The 14,195-nt window shown below is 34.6% G+C and overlaps 2 protein-coding genes across 6 annotated transcripts in view; both read right to left on the bottom strand.

Moving 5' to 3' along the window:
* Positions 1-4,185: 4,185 nt before the first annotated feature.
* ND-49 (NADH dehydrogenase (ubiquinone) 49 kDa subunit) lies at positions 4,186-6,917 on the bottom strand. The gene is made up of 4 exons (XM_018459673.1): positions 6,782-6,917; positions 6,234-6,667; positions 5,293-5,764; positions 4,186-4,852 (listed from the first exon to the last, which is right to left on the bottom strand). The coding sequence occupies exons 1-4, from the start codon at positions 6,880-6,882 to the stop codon at positions 4,447-4,449; spliced, it is 1,413 nt and encodes a 470-aa protein (XP_018315175.1). The 5' UTR covers positions 6,883-6,917; the 3' UTR covers positions 4,186-4,446.
* A 2,843-nt stretch (positions 6,918-9,760) lies between these two features.
* The window catches only part of LOC108730159 (ankyrin repeat and protein kinase domain-containing protein 1), a 9,584-nt gene continuing 5,149 nt past the window's right edge, over positions 9,761-14,195 (bottom strand). For all 5 annotated transcript variants that reach the window (XM_018459671.1, XM_018459670.1, XM_018459667.1 and 2 more), the window contains 3 exons: positions 13,103-13,346; positions 11,271-11,894; positions 9,761-10,538 (listed from right to left, as the gene is read on the bottom strand). In XM_018459671.1, coding sequence (XP_018315173.1) covers positions 11,341-11,894; positions 13,103-13,346 — 798 coding nt within the window. In that variant the 3' untranslated portion in view covers positions 9,761-10,538; positions 11,271-11,340. The remainder of the gene's footprint in view (positions 10,539-11,270; positions 11,895-13,102; positions 13,347-14,195) is intronic.

The raw sequence follows: 14,195 nt of genomic DNA, 5'->3' as shown, positions 1-14,195 counted from the left end.
AAGGCGATATCAATACGTAATTGCCCGTTTCTGAACTATGAGTAACTAGACTGCATCTGATCAGCGAAAGCGATTTCTCATTCGCACGTTTTTATTTTTATTCTTTTTAACAGTCTAGAACGCTTTCTCCTATCATGAAATTTAAGAATAATAAACTAAATATAATAATTAATGATAATTTTTAAAAAAGACTTATAAGCTAGAAAAACATTTTGGATAAGTATAGGCATGCGAGCGATACTGACTTACTTCTCCCGTCGATACAGAACTGGCTTAATGGCATTTTTGTTGTTTGCACAATCGCGTCTTCGCATTACTCGACGTATGTACGTAATGTACGTAGGTCGCTATCGGCTAGCTTTCATCGGTGACGTAAGTTCCGGCATTTACTCGTTTTCAGGAAGGAAAGACTCTCACCTCTTCAAGTGCAAATCATTTCGGAACAACTTGAATGAACGAAATGATCCATGAGACCTCTCGGAATTTATGAATTTTGCAAGTTATCGGATTCTTCCAGAAATTATAGCTAAAATAAAAAAGAATAAAATGTCATTTTTAACTTTAATTACATCTTGTTTCTTTTTCATTTTTAATTTCTATATCATTCAAACATGTGCGTTTTGCTTATATATACAATTTTTCTTATAAATCTATCTTTGATTATTGCGTAATCGGATATAATAAATGATACTAACTTCTATCGTTCCATTAAAGCTAATGAAAGTGAAAGACATTTAAATGAAGTTGAGTGAAAAATACATTCGATAATTAACGGAGGCTTTTGCAACAAGCGTAATAAAATGTATCTTGATAAACCTAGTTCTCAGAGTAATATTCTGGAAAGTGATGCGTGGGTATAAAGAGAGAAAAGATCTCAAGAAAACTGCCGGGCGTGCAGTGCCGCAGCAAAAGTAACAATGTTCCCTGTAAAGCGAGCATAAACTTATGAAAATAAATTCTAGGTCGCGTAAGATTTATATCTGATACCTGTTAGACGCTTCAACGCACGGAATACCAACCAAACACTTCTTATTATTATAGAAGAATATTTGTTTTACCACAGATAATAAATCAATAACACATTGCGTGTTAAAAGACAGATATAATTTTAAGCATTCAAACTTTTGAATGGCAAAGATAAAAACAGTGACCTCTCCCAAATTGTGGAAATATTGCACAATAATCATAAATTAAAATTGCAAATTTTATGCAAAATTATATCATATGATTATTAATGTTTTTCTATCGAGGCTGATAGTTCACAATATCTCATCAAAAGCATTTGAAGAAACATTTAAATAAGAATTCATTCGTTCAGCAGATGAGATAAACAATAACCGCGGTTATGTATGTATATGTATACGCGTATACATACATTATTAAATGCTCTAGATGCTTAAAATTATTCATACTTACATAATTTATGACATTGTAAATAAATAATCATGGGCACGACGTTTAATTCTACATAATCAGCAAAAAATGCTGTTAAATAGACATGTAAAGATAATTAAAGATGATTAAAATACCTATAAACCGATAAATATTTTAATCATTATGAGAAAAAGAATAAATTAGCATGCAAAGGTGAAAAGAACTTTATCTTTTTTTAGTTAATTATACGCGATAAGTATAATAATGTATGATAACATCTAGTACATTTCCGATAATGCTGCTCTTGATGAGATAAATGTTCATTAACAAAAATATTATTTTAGTGCTATAATCGATATTATTTATTACATCACATTTCTTTTAATTGCCTTCATAAGAAACTCTTGCAAATAAAATCGAGGTCTCCTCTTGCCCGCTTTGTTGAAATATTATTTGTACTAATTATGTATATTTATATTAGTAGAACATATCAAGGACGCCTTTTTACAAACGATGTGTTTTGAATAAGAAATTATTTACTTTCGTAATTGGAAAGAAACGACTCTATCTTGTGTGATACTCAAATGAGGACTATAAAATAAAAACTATATCCTTTTTTTTACATATTTGTTTTCAGTTAAATATTTTTTTTAATTTACATTCTAGAGAATCAAATTTCACATCATATTCTACAAAATAAAATAACTCTTTAAATAATTTTTTAATTTATAATTACCCCTAAATGTCAAGAAGATGAAAAAGTGAAATGTAACAAAACAATACGACATACAGTGTAGCAATTAAAATTGTTTCTTGCATCTTAATTTTTTAAATAAAGCATTTATTTATATTATATACTACTGGAGAGTAGCCTAATAATTTATAGACTAATTCTTTATAAATTTTTTCTAACTCGAATTGTTTTCGTAAAGGGAGTTTTTTGGGCTTCGGATTCGAAAATCATATTATTGTCTCGCTGGCGCATGCAAACACGAACTTCAGTTTTCACTGGCGAAAGGAATAGAGAAAGCCGACGCTTTGACTTCTTGTCGTGTTTGACAGGAGGATACGATAATTAGGTGATCTACGATTTCTTCCGATGGACATCTATCGCAAGTGTCATCTCGACGAGTCGTCAGATCGTGCGACAAAAAAAGAAAAGAAAGATTGCTGTAAATATTTCTTCATCACTTCGCTATCGATTGGGCAGCTACAAAATAGTTTTTATTTCTTACACAGAGAAAAAGATTTCTTTGGATTTAATAAATTTTATTGTTTCCAAATAAATTTGTTATTTGGAATGGCCCAAACAAATCAATGTTTGAATCAACTGGTGAAAATTTTTTTCAGAATTTTTATACGAATTGGAACATTTTTTAGAAATACTCAGAAATATTCAGAAAGTTTACATTTTCTCTCAAAATTTTTCATACAAGTGAATTCTAAAATATTCTGAAATTTCTCATCCCCCATAATTTTTAAAAAATATTTATATTTTTTTTTTAGATTTTATAACATTTCATCAGAAATTATACTTACAAAAAATCTTAGAAATATATATATATATATATCTTATTATTATTTCAAATAATAATGTTATTTCTGTCAAACAATAGAGGTTTCTCGAATGAAACAATAAAATTTTTGTTCAACAAATAATATTTCGTACAAGCATATGTTGTTTCAATAAAACAAATTTTAATCAAATAAATAGGAATACTAAATCCAAAGAAACCTTTTTCTCTGTGTACGCAGCTGTCTGAAGCGCAAATCCCAGCTGCTCAGAAATTTCTGAGAAATGTATTATGGCATGGCAGACCTCTCTTCTCGATTTTCTTGGCGACGGAAACTTATTCGCGTATAAGCACGATATGAATTAATGAAATGGAACGGCTTGATGGAGGTCGACCGGTATTTTGTATGCGCCGATTCCCTTCCACAAGAACAGATTAGCAAGTGCAAATCAATGTGGTCGTTCTTTGACGTATTTCTTGCTGCTAATCCTGTTCTAAAAAATAAATAAAAGATTAATTTATACTGCGATCAATTTTGAAAGAATAAAAATGAACTTGACATTCCATCGATATTAAATTCATCAATGAACGCTATTTCTCAAGAATATTTTCTTACTGTAGGTGACATATGTATAAAACAGAAAATATTTAAATTTTAAAATATTTTTTAGATGTTATATGCGAGCCTATTATACACATTTAAAAATATATATATTATTTAGAAAAAAATGTACTTTTAAAATTTTGTTTCGTCTAATGTAACTTCACACAAAAAAAGATTGAAATTATTTAAATAATGATCGAAAGGTTTCTTCTCATTTCCAGTTTTTTGTTTTGGAGTTAATGCGATTTGGAATTTGGAATTTAGGTCAGCCACTCATTTCTTTATTGCGTTTCGATCGACTCCGCCGTAATAATTGGTATTTAGATGTAACCGTGTTCAAAAATAATTAATGCTGTTTCGTATTGAAAGAAATTTGCGAAACGATATCTCCCTTCTCCGTTCTTGTGCGAAACGAAGGTGTCTTGTAATTCTCTTCCGTTGTTGGTCATATTGCATTTTGCATTAGTTTGCGTGCGGAAGAATTGCGAATTTTTCATGGAAACTCAGAGAACGCATCGTGTACTACGACATAACGCACAGCAAGTTGTTATAATGTTTTAATTAGAAGAAAAAACTTGGGATAAAATAATCGGTTCTATGTGTTCTTATCTGTGCGTGAATTCACACGATCTTTAGGGATTAAGTAGCTGTTTTAGGTGTAACATTAGCATTTCGTATTCAGCATTCGTGAGTGCATCATTCAACATAAATAATTATATTCATCACATGTCCTTTTATTACATGCAACGAGATATATACAATATTTATTTATCGCATAGTCATATTACACGCGCGATATTACACGAATGAACGCGTATAATACGCAACTACATCAACTTTTTAAATATCTATATGTAACATATGTAAATCCCTATCGTAACATATGCGAAGGCTTTTACATAACTTATTTTAATTTATATTTCTATGCTATACAAATTATCGATTGTTAAGAAATTATCTATCAATCTCGCCGAATACGACGTCCAGCGTGCCAATGATGGCGACTATGTCGGCGAGGAAGTGCTTGGGTCCAATGTGTTGTAGACACGCTAAATGAGCGAAGCCTGGCGCTTTAATCTTGCACCGATACGGTTTGCTGCTGCCATCGCTAACAAGATAAACGCCGAACTCGCCCTTCGGTGCCTCGATGGCGGTGTACGTCGCTCCTGGTGGCACTTGGAAACCTTGGGTGAACAACTTGAAGTGATGTATAAGCGCCTCCATGCTGCTCTTCATCTCTTCTCGCCGCGGTGGCACAATCTTAGCGTCATCGCATCGTACTTCTCCCTCTGGCATCTGATTCAAGCATTGGTGGATGATACGCAACGACTGTCGCATCTCCTCGACACGGCATAGATATCTGAAAGCAAGAGGCACATCACGTCAAATATGTTATAAATAATATTTAAGAGTTACATACATCGTATGCCATTTTTCATTCATTTAGATTTTTAAATAGCTTTTGTGTATTATTACTGATATAGAATCATACATTGTGACAAACTGTCCATAAGAATAAGAATTAAATATTTTTTGCAAATTAAAACTGAAGGATTTTTCCAGCACATTATCTATATTCAGTTCGAATATCCAATTATTTTTTTCTTTTGATTTTTAATTTTGGTCACTTGTTTAAAGCTTATTTTTTTTCTAATTCTTAAAATTAAAAAAAGATGAAAAGTAAGTCAAACTGAATTAAAATTAATCTAGATTGGTAGAAACAGACATTGATAATCTATTGTTTTCCTACATTTTAATACCTTTTTTTAACTATATAATTCAATTCTTGTCTAGACTTACCTGTCATAGCAATCGCCGTTTATGCCAATCGGAACGTCGAAATCCATTAAGTGGTAAACGTCGTAGGGTGCAACTTTCCTCAAATCCCATTTTATTCCAGAGCCTCGTAACATCACGCCGCTAAAGCCCCAATTTAGCGCGTTCTCTGCAGTCACAGTACCGATATTGATTGTGCGCTGCCGCCAGATTCTGTTGTCTGTCAATAGATCCTCCACTTCGTCCAATCGTGCAGAATATTTAGAGGCCCAGTCGTATATGTCATCCATCAGACCCAACGGTAGATCCAAGGAGACACCGCCGGGCCGTATATAAGCTGCATGCATACGGGCACCACTCACGCGCTCATAAAACTCCATCATCTTCTCTCGCTCCTCAAATAGCCAGAAGAAGGGCGTAAGAGCGCCGATATCCAACGCGTGCGTTCCAATGCCCATAATATGATTCAGAATCCTCGTAATCTCTCCAAAAAGAACTGCAAGCAGAGAATTCTATCAGACTCGGAGAATCTTGAATCGCAGGTTCATAAAAATACAAATCAGACAGCTTTAAATCACAGATTATTAATTATAGTGATGACAATTATATTATTATAATTACATTAACATTGAGAATGTTCTGATCGGGATTGAAACGTTTGTTAGAATTAGTCTATTTTGGTTTTAATAATTTAGCATTAAAAACTTTGCTCGTCTCGTAGCCAATTTTAATTTTGAACCTATTTAAGCCTTTTTATTATTTGAATCTTTAATAAACGAGTGTATTTATTCCAATGTATTTCATAAATCTATTTCCTGTAGCTAAACTAGTACACTTTTAAAATTTAAAGTAAAATAGATATATGTGTTTGATACTCTTGATGAAAGCTAGAAATAGTTCTAGCAGAGGAAATAAAAACAGATTTCATGTCATTTCAACAGAACAAGATCACGCATTGCTTTTACCTCGAATGTACTTGGCGCGCAGAGGCACATCTATATTCAGCAGTTTCTCAATCGCCAAGGAGAAGCACTGCTCGTTGCACATCATGGAGACATAGTCCAAGCGGTCGAAGTAAGGTAACGCTTGCATATAGGTCTTGTATTCGATCAATTTCTCTGTGCCGCGATGCAGGAGACCAATATGCGGATCGGCGCTGATCACGATTTCACCATCTAACTCCAGGATCAGCCGGAGGACACCGTGAGCAGCCGGATGCTGCGGGCCAAAGTTAACCTTCAAATTTTGTATAGTTTGTTCCGCCAGAGAAGGAGTAGCCAGGAAGGACACATTCTGCGGTGGTGTCCAGTCGATCTTCTCCGTGGTGTACATAATCGGTGTATTGAATTGCTCGAGGAACTCCTTGTCCGGGTTCCATTGATGGACATTACGATGTTGGCTGTAAAACACACGTATTATCAATAGAGTCCGTCACGTATAGGTTATGTCGTTACATAACGCGCGTACGCGATTAATGATAGAGCTACGTTTAAGCGTAATTAATTTGACTTACACATTGGTGATTGCTGATGCATTATTCGGCGCCAGCAATTTGCCAGTACCGAAAAATCCTGCGTTTTTACGCAAGATCGGACCCAACACTCTGGCCGCCATGATGCTCACATAGCTCAATACGGTCAATGCGAACAGCGACGGCTCAATCGGTAAGGTTTGACTTTGACAACCTTCTTGTTATGATCAAAAAGAAACTAATTATCTTATTATATAATTTTCTTTGACTACAAAAGAAAATTTTCTTTGATTTCCCAAGCAAAACAATAGATCACAATAATGTCAAGATAAATCGTGACTGATCGAAACCATAACTTTTAATAATCACTTTGGAGTCATTTCACTCCATTTTGATGTTATAATATAATTATATATAAGTCTATTTTATTACTGAACTAATGTATTTCTTGTATTTAAAATAAAATAAATATATGTTTGAAATTTAACAAAAGCGAACAGTCCCTGGTGAAAAAGTTTCGCTGAAATTATTCCACGTTTTGAAACATTTCGGCGAAATTGCTGAAAATTTGCCGAAACTTCACTGAAAGTGAATTTTTCAGCTAACATACTGAAAAATCACTGAAATTCAATCGAAATTTCTCTGAAATTCTTGCTGAAATTTGTCTGAAAATTTTGCTGAAATTTTGTTAAAAATGAATTTTTCAGCTAAAAATCGCTGAAATTAAACTGAAATTTTGTTGAAAAGTGTTCCAAAACGTGGAATAATTTCAACAAATATTTTCCAGGGGTGCAACAATATAAAAATAAATATTTTTTTACTCTGTTTAGGTTCGTCAGTGATCAAATGGGGGTTGCCCGCAAAGAATGCCTTACGGTGATACCAGGGCACCCCCCCCTCTCCTTCAGTGGTCATCGCAGAACAAAGGGGAGGTTTTAGTGGGTAGGTGGCCCATGGATATATAACTCGATTGAGTGTGCGTTGGCCAAATCCCACACTCCCTCGGTTAAGTCGACCGGGGGGTCTATGAAGATTTCCCCCTCTACAATAAAAAAAAGGTTCGTCAGTGATACTTAATTTTGAAATGTTATCTATATATGATCCATTTAATTGAATGGAATCTTAAGATCAGATTTAAGACGATTTTAGATACAAAATTGAAGTTACAAAGGTTTGCGCGTACCCAAGGAACACACAAAAGTCTATAAAAAATCAAAACGACTTAAATTATTAACGTCGAGTCAATAAAACAGTCAAATTTTGTAACAAAAAATCATCATTTTGATTCGAATCTTTCTCTCGATTCAGTGTGTTCCTTTGAATAAATCTTCAGCATTTTATTTAAATAACGTGATTCTCTTTTGCCTCGAATATAAAATCGGGTTGTAAAGGATTAAATGGGATTTTTTAGGTGTAATCAAATCAATTGTTTTTTAAAAGTCAATATTTCGCATCACGATATTATTTTTCAAAAGCAACATACAAGATAATATAAAATTTATATAAACAAATTATAATTCAGACGTACAATATTTGTAATTATACAAATTTATACATTTGTATTCATATATCCGTATTGATAATTTATTTTATTTGCTATAAATAGAAGAGCGATGATCTTTCTCTCTATTCGCACATCTCATTTTAAACATTCACAATTCCCCGAATCTGAATCATTTAAGTTGCGAGCGCGCGGATCTTGACCTTTGACTACTGCTTCTATTTGCGCCTAAACTTGAAATCCCGTGTCGCGAATAAGCGCTCGTTCGCAAAACGAGAAATCGCGGAGACAGTCGTTTCGTCGTTTCTCGTGGATATTTCAAACCGAGCTTGGAGGAGCGCCATGGAATTTCCGTACTTTCCGAGGATTCAGTGGTGCACAGAGTACGCAGTTAACGCACTACTTTAGAATTACTTTTAGGATACAATTTTAAGCACACCTATATTCTCCTACTCGTCGTGAAGACGAACAACGTCCGTTTCTACCAATGTAGATTATATCTAAGCAGAACAATAAGTCATCAAAATGTCAAAATGATTATTAAAAGTCATTTTTCAATCATTTCCGATTAATTTTAATATCATTTTGACGTTGTGGCTTGTTGTTCTGCTTGGGTAATTATCAAAAATTTTTATTATGGCTATCGCAGTTAAATTAATCTCTCTTAACTTTATCACAGTAATTGCTAATCGCAAAAAATTTATATTAATAATATCGAGGTATTGCGATCAATCGAGACAAAATGACTTTGTCTTTCAGGAATCGTCAAGCAGGCAAAAACGCAAAAGACAGTAAGCAATTATGAAAATTGCCCCGACCTTCTTCGAAATGATCAGCATACTAATTTGCAAATAAAGCATTATATTAGTATTGATATTGAACTCAATTTTATTTTTTTAGTTTAACGTTTCTTTTCGATCCGCCTTCTTTTATTAAATCATTTTTATTTTGACTTTCATGGGTTTTATTTAATGTAATGATTTTTATTTTTATTTGATTTTATTTTTTGTTAAATTAATTTTATCGCACATATCTATCTTAAATATCTTCTTATATGTTAAAATTAATATTATTATTTTAAAAGCTGAAGAAGTGTTGAGAAATTTTCATCCGCTTACGCGAATCATCCGCACTCATTAAACCCGTCCTTGCGCAGGCGTACAGGAACTCGAATTTCTTCACGGGCAAAGCGACTGCCAAAAGTTTGACGTAAGTCACGGTATTGAGGTTGCTATTTCGAGGGTAGCGATGGTGTATGGATCATTGTTGCTCCCACCAACGTAGGCCAACATTCTGCACATGGCGGAGTCATATAATCGCAACTTTTGCAAGCATGCGGCTGCCCTGATCAGACACAAGTGGATTAGCGTTCCAATTTGATTCCCCTTTATTCCTCTTTATTGTACATTAAGCGTATATATCGTCCTATATGCAAAGATACAAAAAGATCGATCACTTCGCGACCGTTGGAAGAAATCCTTTTCAGCTATTCTGATAACTTATCAGTGATAAGAAACGCGGGGCGACAAGCATAACTTCGTTGTATATAACTTCGAGAGGTAACTCTACGTAATATTTCCAGATTGACGATGCGAGAATGCTCGGGAGTGTTCGCGAAAAGCGCACATACTGAAAGAAAAATCTGGTAATAGCTATCAAATATATTTTGTTTATCATACTAGTACAATATTTAGAAAATATTGCTAAACATAATAATAGTAATCAATTGTTCGAGAATAATTAGATAAGCGTTTAGGTATATTTGGTTTTGATTATATTAATTAAATTATAAAATTCACTAAAATTTTAATAACTATTATCTAGGACCGATTATTACTAGACTTTTTTCAGTGAGCAGAAAGTCTCGGCCGTTCACGCGTTTGAGCAACGGAAATAACGCGTCTTGCATCACTTCTATCGCGAACGATCTTCCTAACATAGGAAGTAGAGAGAAAGACGTACATACAAAACGTACATTTGGCGACTAGAATCGTAACGAGTACAGGCAAAATATATATGTATTGCTGTCTAAGCTTATATCACTTTATACGCATCGTACAAAAGAAGAATACTAATTGCAAGTAGAAACAAGAGGTCACTGCCTCGACAACCTCATTATTGTACTCGTTGAACTGACGTAGACTCACAATATCGTACTTTGTGCAAATACTTTATCTTCCGCGTCTCCAGCAATCTTCAAAAAATATACTTCGATGATGCTATCGATTCCGATGCAGCTTCTAGCGAAATAATACTCGCCTTTTTTTCTCAAGTCATAATTTTGATGAGATTGAAGCTCTGAAAAAGAAAACAGCACTGGTCAGCATTAAATTGAAATTTTATAATAACTTCTTCATGTAGCTTTAAATAATATCTATCGATGTGTTTTTTTTTAGTATTAATAAATAACGCATAAATGGCTAGAATCAGTAATATGTTAATAAATTTTATCAGATCAATAACTTTTTTGCTTATGATTAATAATTAACTCGAAAAATATAGACTCGGTGCTATTTTCGGAGCTTAATATGTAACAAGAACATACATTTCTCGTGATGCTAAAGGAATATATGAGTCCTTGGGACCATCAATTTTTCGTTGTTCACTTTAGAAGTTTAAAATTTTCAACCATATACAAAATTGCAATACTTAAACTTAACATAATATAGTATAATAATTAGTTTACATGAATATAGAACAAAATTATAAAAAATAAGACTGTGAAACATAAAATTATTCAAAATCATTACACCGTTTAAAAATTTGGAAAATGCCCTAACACCCATGTTCCAGTTACGGGTTAAGCGACCTCTAAACACTCATTATTATTAGACAATTATTTTGCATAATATTATTGTGCCTCCTTTAAACAATTTAAAACAAATAATTTGGAGACTCAATATAGTTTCCAAACGATCAATGAAATTTTGCAATAATATTGATCGTTTAGAGGCTGTTTAAAATTATTTCTGAACATCAAGCCCGGGCATGGAATATAAATGAGAAAAAACCCAGGTCCCCGCAATTTACCGGAAATCCAAGGATGTACTCCGAACAAACATCATCTCTCCCGACAAACGTCTCGAACTTTAACTCTCGGCTAGTAGTAGTCATAGAGGAGGTAACGATGCAACGACTGCGGTAGCTGCAGCTTCCTGACAATCTTCGGTAGCTTGGTACCGCAGAGTTTGCGGACTATTAATCTCGCTTGATGGGTTAACGGCAGCGGGGTTTTAGCCGCCTCCATCACCAGGGCCTTCTGTGCGTCCGTCAAACTGCTGGACCGTCGTATCATGCAGGGATCAAAGCTCTCCGCTGCTTCCAAAAGTGCGCGTAGCAACCGCGGCTTATCGGCCATATTCTGCAAGGAGTTAAGAATGCCGTGTGGGTCGCGAAATTGCGTCTTGATCACTACTCGGGCACCATATTTCAATAGCAACGCCACTATCTCCACCGACGGGTTCTCGTTAGAGGCGACGTACTCGGCGAGCACCGGCCGCAACGCCGGTCCATCGTCACTGCGTATCACCAGGTTGGGATCGGCGCCGCGTTCTAGCAACATACACAGGATCTCCAGCCGGTTCGGGATATTGTCCGCGCATGCCACGTGTAGTGGCGAACCAATAATTGGCGAAGTGGCGTTCACGTCCGAGCCTGGAAAACAAAAAAATGCATTCTTTTTTCTTTATCTAGATCTTAATTCGATTAAATAATATTGAACAAAGAATTTCTTACGATTGTAAATGTAAATACACAACACATATAGAGAATAAAAGATTAAATTATTATCACTATCCTTACAGAAATCTAATACTAACCATCAATCTTTTTAGTATACACGATGATTTTCCTTTATTATACATGTTCCTATTCTGGGTTAATTTTCATCACTTTTACAAGTACACATAATTATTATTAACTGAATCTTTAATTAACATTTTCAAAAAGTATTTGTGATTACAAAAATTGTATATAAATGTTATAACTAATTTCTTGATGCTTCTAGTATCATATAATATACTATTTCAAATGAAAAAAAAGCACAGGTCACGAATGTGACCTAATAAAGTGTGTATACTTTGAAATATTAATTAAAAGTATTGAAACAATTTAACATTTAAAATAAATAATTAATTACTGTCTTTCAGTAAACTTTTTTTATTAAATTAAATAATGTTAAATTGGTTAGCATTTAGATTTCTGTAAGGGTATATGAAATATTTTATTTGAATTAAAAAAACATAAAATTAAATTTTGTTTTATAGAATTGAAATATAACAACAAAAATAAAAGAAAGATTATTTACTTTTTATAATTAAACTTATATTAATTATATTCTAATAAAATAGAGACATGTAAAAATAATATAATATAAATAAGACAACTCGATATATAGCAGAAAAAACCTCTGAAACTATATAAAAACTCAAAAAAAGATAAAGTATAAAAAGGAAACACAAGTAGATAGGTGAAGTGTTCACAGCACCCCCAGCATGTTTGACGCTCTATTATTGTTTACTGCTTCAATATCGATGAGCCACTACTACTTCAATCTGTTAAGTAATCATTAACAGGAAGATACTAAATCGATGAGCTCTGTTGTCTAAAATCTAAAAGTATGAAATATTTAAGAAAAACTATGCCTGGGGTACTCAAATACTCCATATACCTACTCGAAAGTTAAATCAACGTTGTCAAGAACAGTTTTTGGCCGACACGACCGCAAGGTCTAGCTGCAATCACGAGGGGAAAAAAGTCATACCACGCAGATAGATTTAATACCGGACGCGTGAATTGGCCTTCGAATGCCACGCAATTTCGGCCGTATGCCAGCGTTATCGGTTTGAGATACCACGACTCACCCGCTTCGAGCAGCATCTCGACGATCGACGGGTCGCCCTTGAGTATGGCCAGATCGAGGGCCGTCGGTTTCTGGTAGTCCGGCCCGAGATCCAATCGGGCGCCTTGCTTCAGCAACAAATTGATCACCGCCGGATCGCCGCCGAGAATCGCGTAGTGCAGCACCGTTCGGTAATCGTGCCTGGCGTCCGCCGTCGCGTTCACGTCCGCGCCATAACTCAGCAGCAGGAGCACCGAGGAAATGCCCTACGACATTCACGGTTGAGAAATCAACTCTCTACGATTTTGCGGAAATACAAACGTAATACATCTAATTACAGTTACTGTATGTTGATTATAGTCATGAATTTTAAGAAATTCGAGAGACGCAAAAAATTTGAGTGACGCATTATTTCGAAGTAAGGTGACTGTACCCAATATAGCATAGCATTTAATATGGCCTACTTGTTGTTTGTAGTTACATTAAATCATAAATTAAGGATAGTTAAATCTTGCATTCATTAGGCCCGTTCTTTTTGGCTGAACTTTTGCACCAGTTCATCTTTTTTTCTTTCCTCTCCAGGAAAAAAGAAGAGGAAGAAAGATGAACTGGTGCAAAAGTTCAGCCAAAAAGAACAGGCTCACTGAGCGCTCAGTGAGCGGTCGTGGTACTGAATGCACCCAGTGTCTGAGTGTGTCCTTGCTGGAAAGCACCCAGATTTATTCGCGTCGCATGCTCCAACATGTTCCAATATGCTCCTACCACAGCTCCTACTCACTCCAACGCGCTTGAGGCTGGAATCAGACTACCCATTGAAAATTGAGATTAGTGATTGAAGATTGAAATTTGATCAATGAGAACAAAGGAATTTTAGCTCCTATTGTTTTGATTGGTCAAATTTCAATCTTTGAATCTTCAATCTCAATCTTCAATGCGTAGTCTGATTCCGGCTTTACACATTTGTACATTATACAGATGTGTAAAACGACGGCGCTGCGTGGTGCTGCGCATTGCGAACATTGGCTACGTTTACACCGTGCATTTAGGCCGCGGCCTATACAATAGATGTCTTTGTTTATCCTGTATATTAAACAAAGACACCTATCGTATAGGTC

Source organism: Mycetomoellerius zeteki, unplaced genomic scaffold, assembly GCF_001594055.1.
Source record: "Mycetomoellerius zeteki isolate Tzet28-1 unplaced genomic scaffold, Tzet1.0 scaffold85, whole genome shotgun sequence".
Taxonomy (NCBI): domain Eukaryota; kingdom Metazoa; phylum Arthropoda; class Insecta; order Hymenoptera; family Formicidae; genus Mycetomoellerius; species Mycetomoellerius zeteki.
This window is presented reverse-complemented; position numbering and strand designations above follow the sequence as displayed.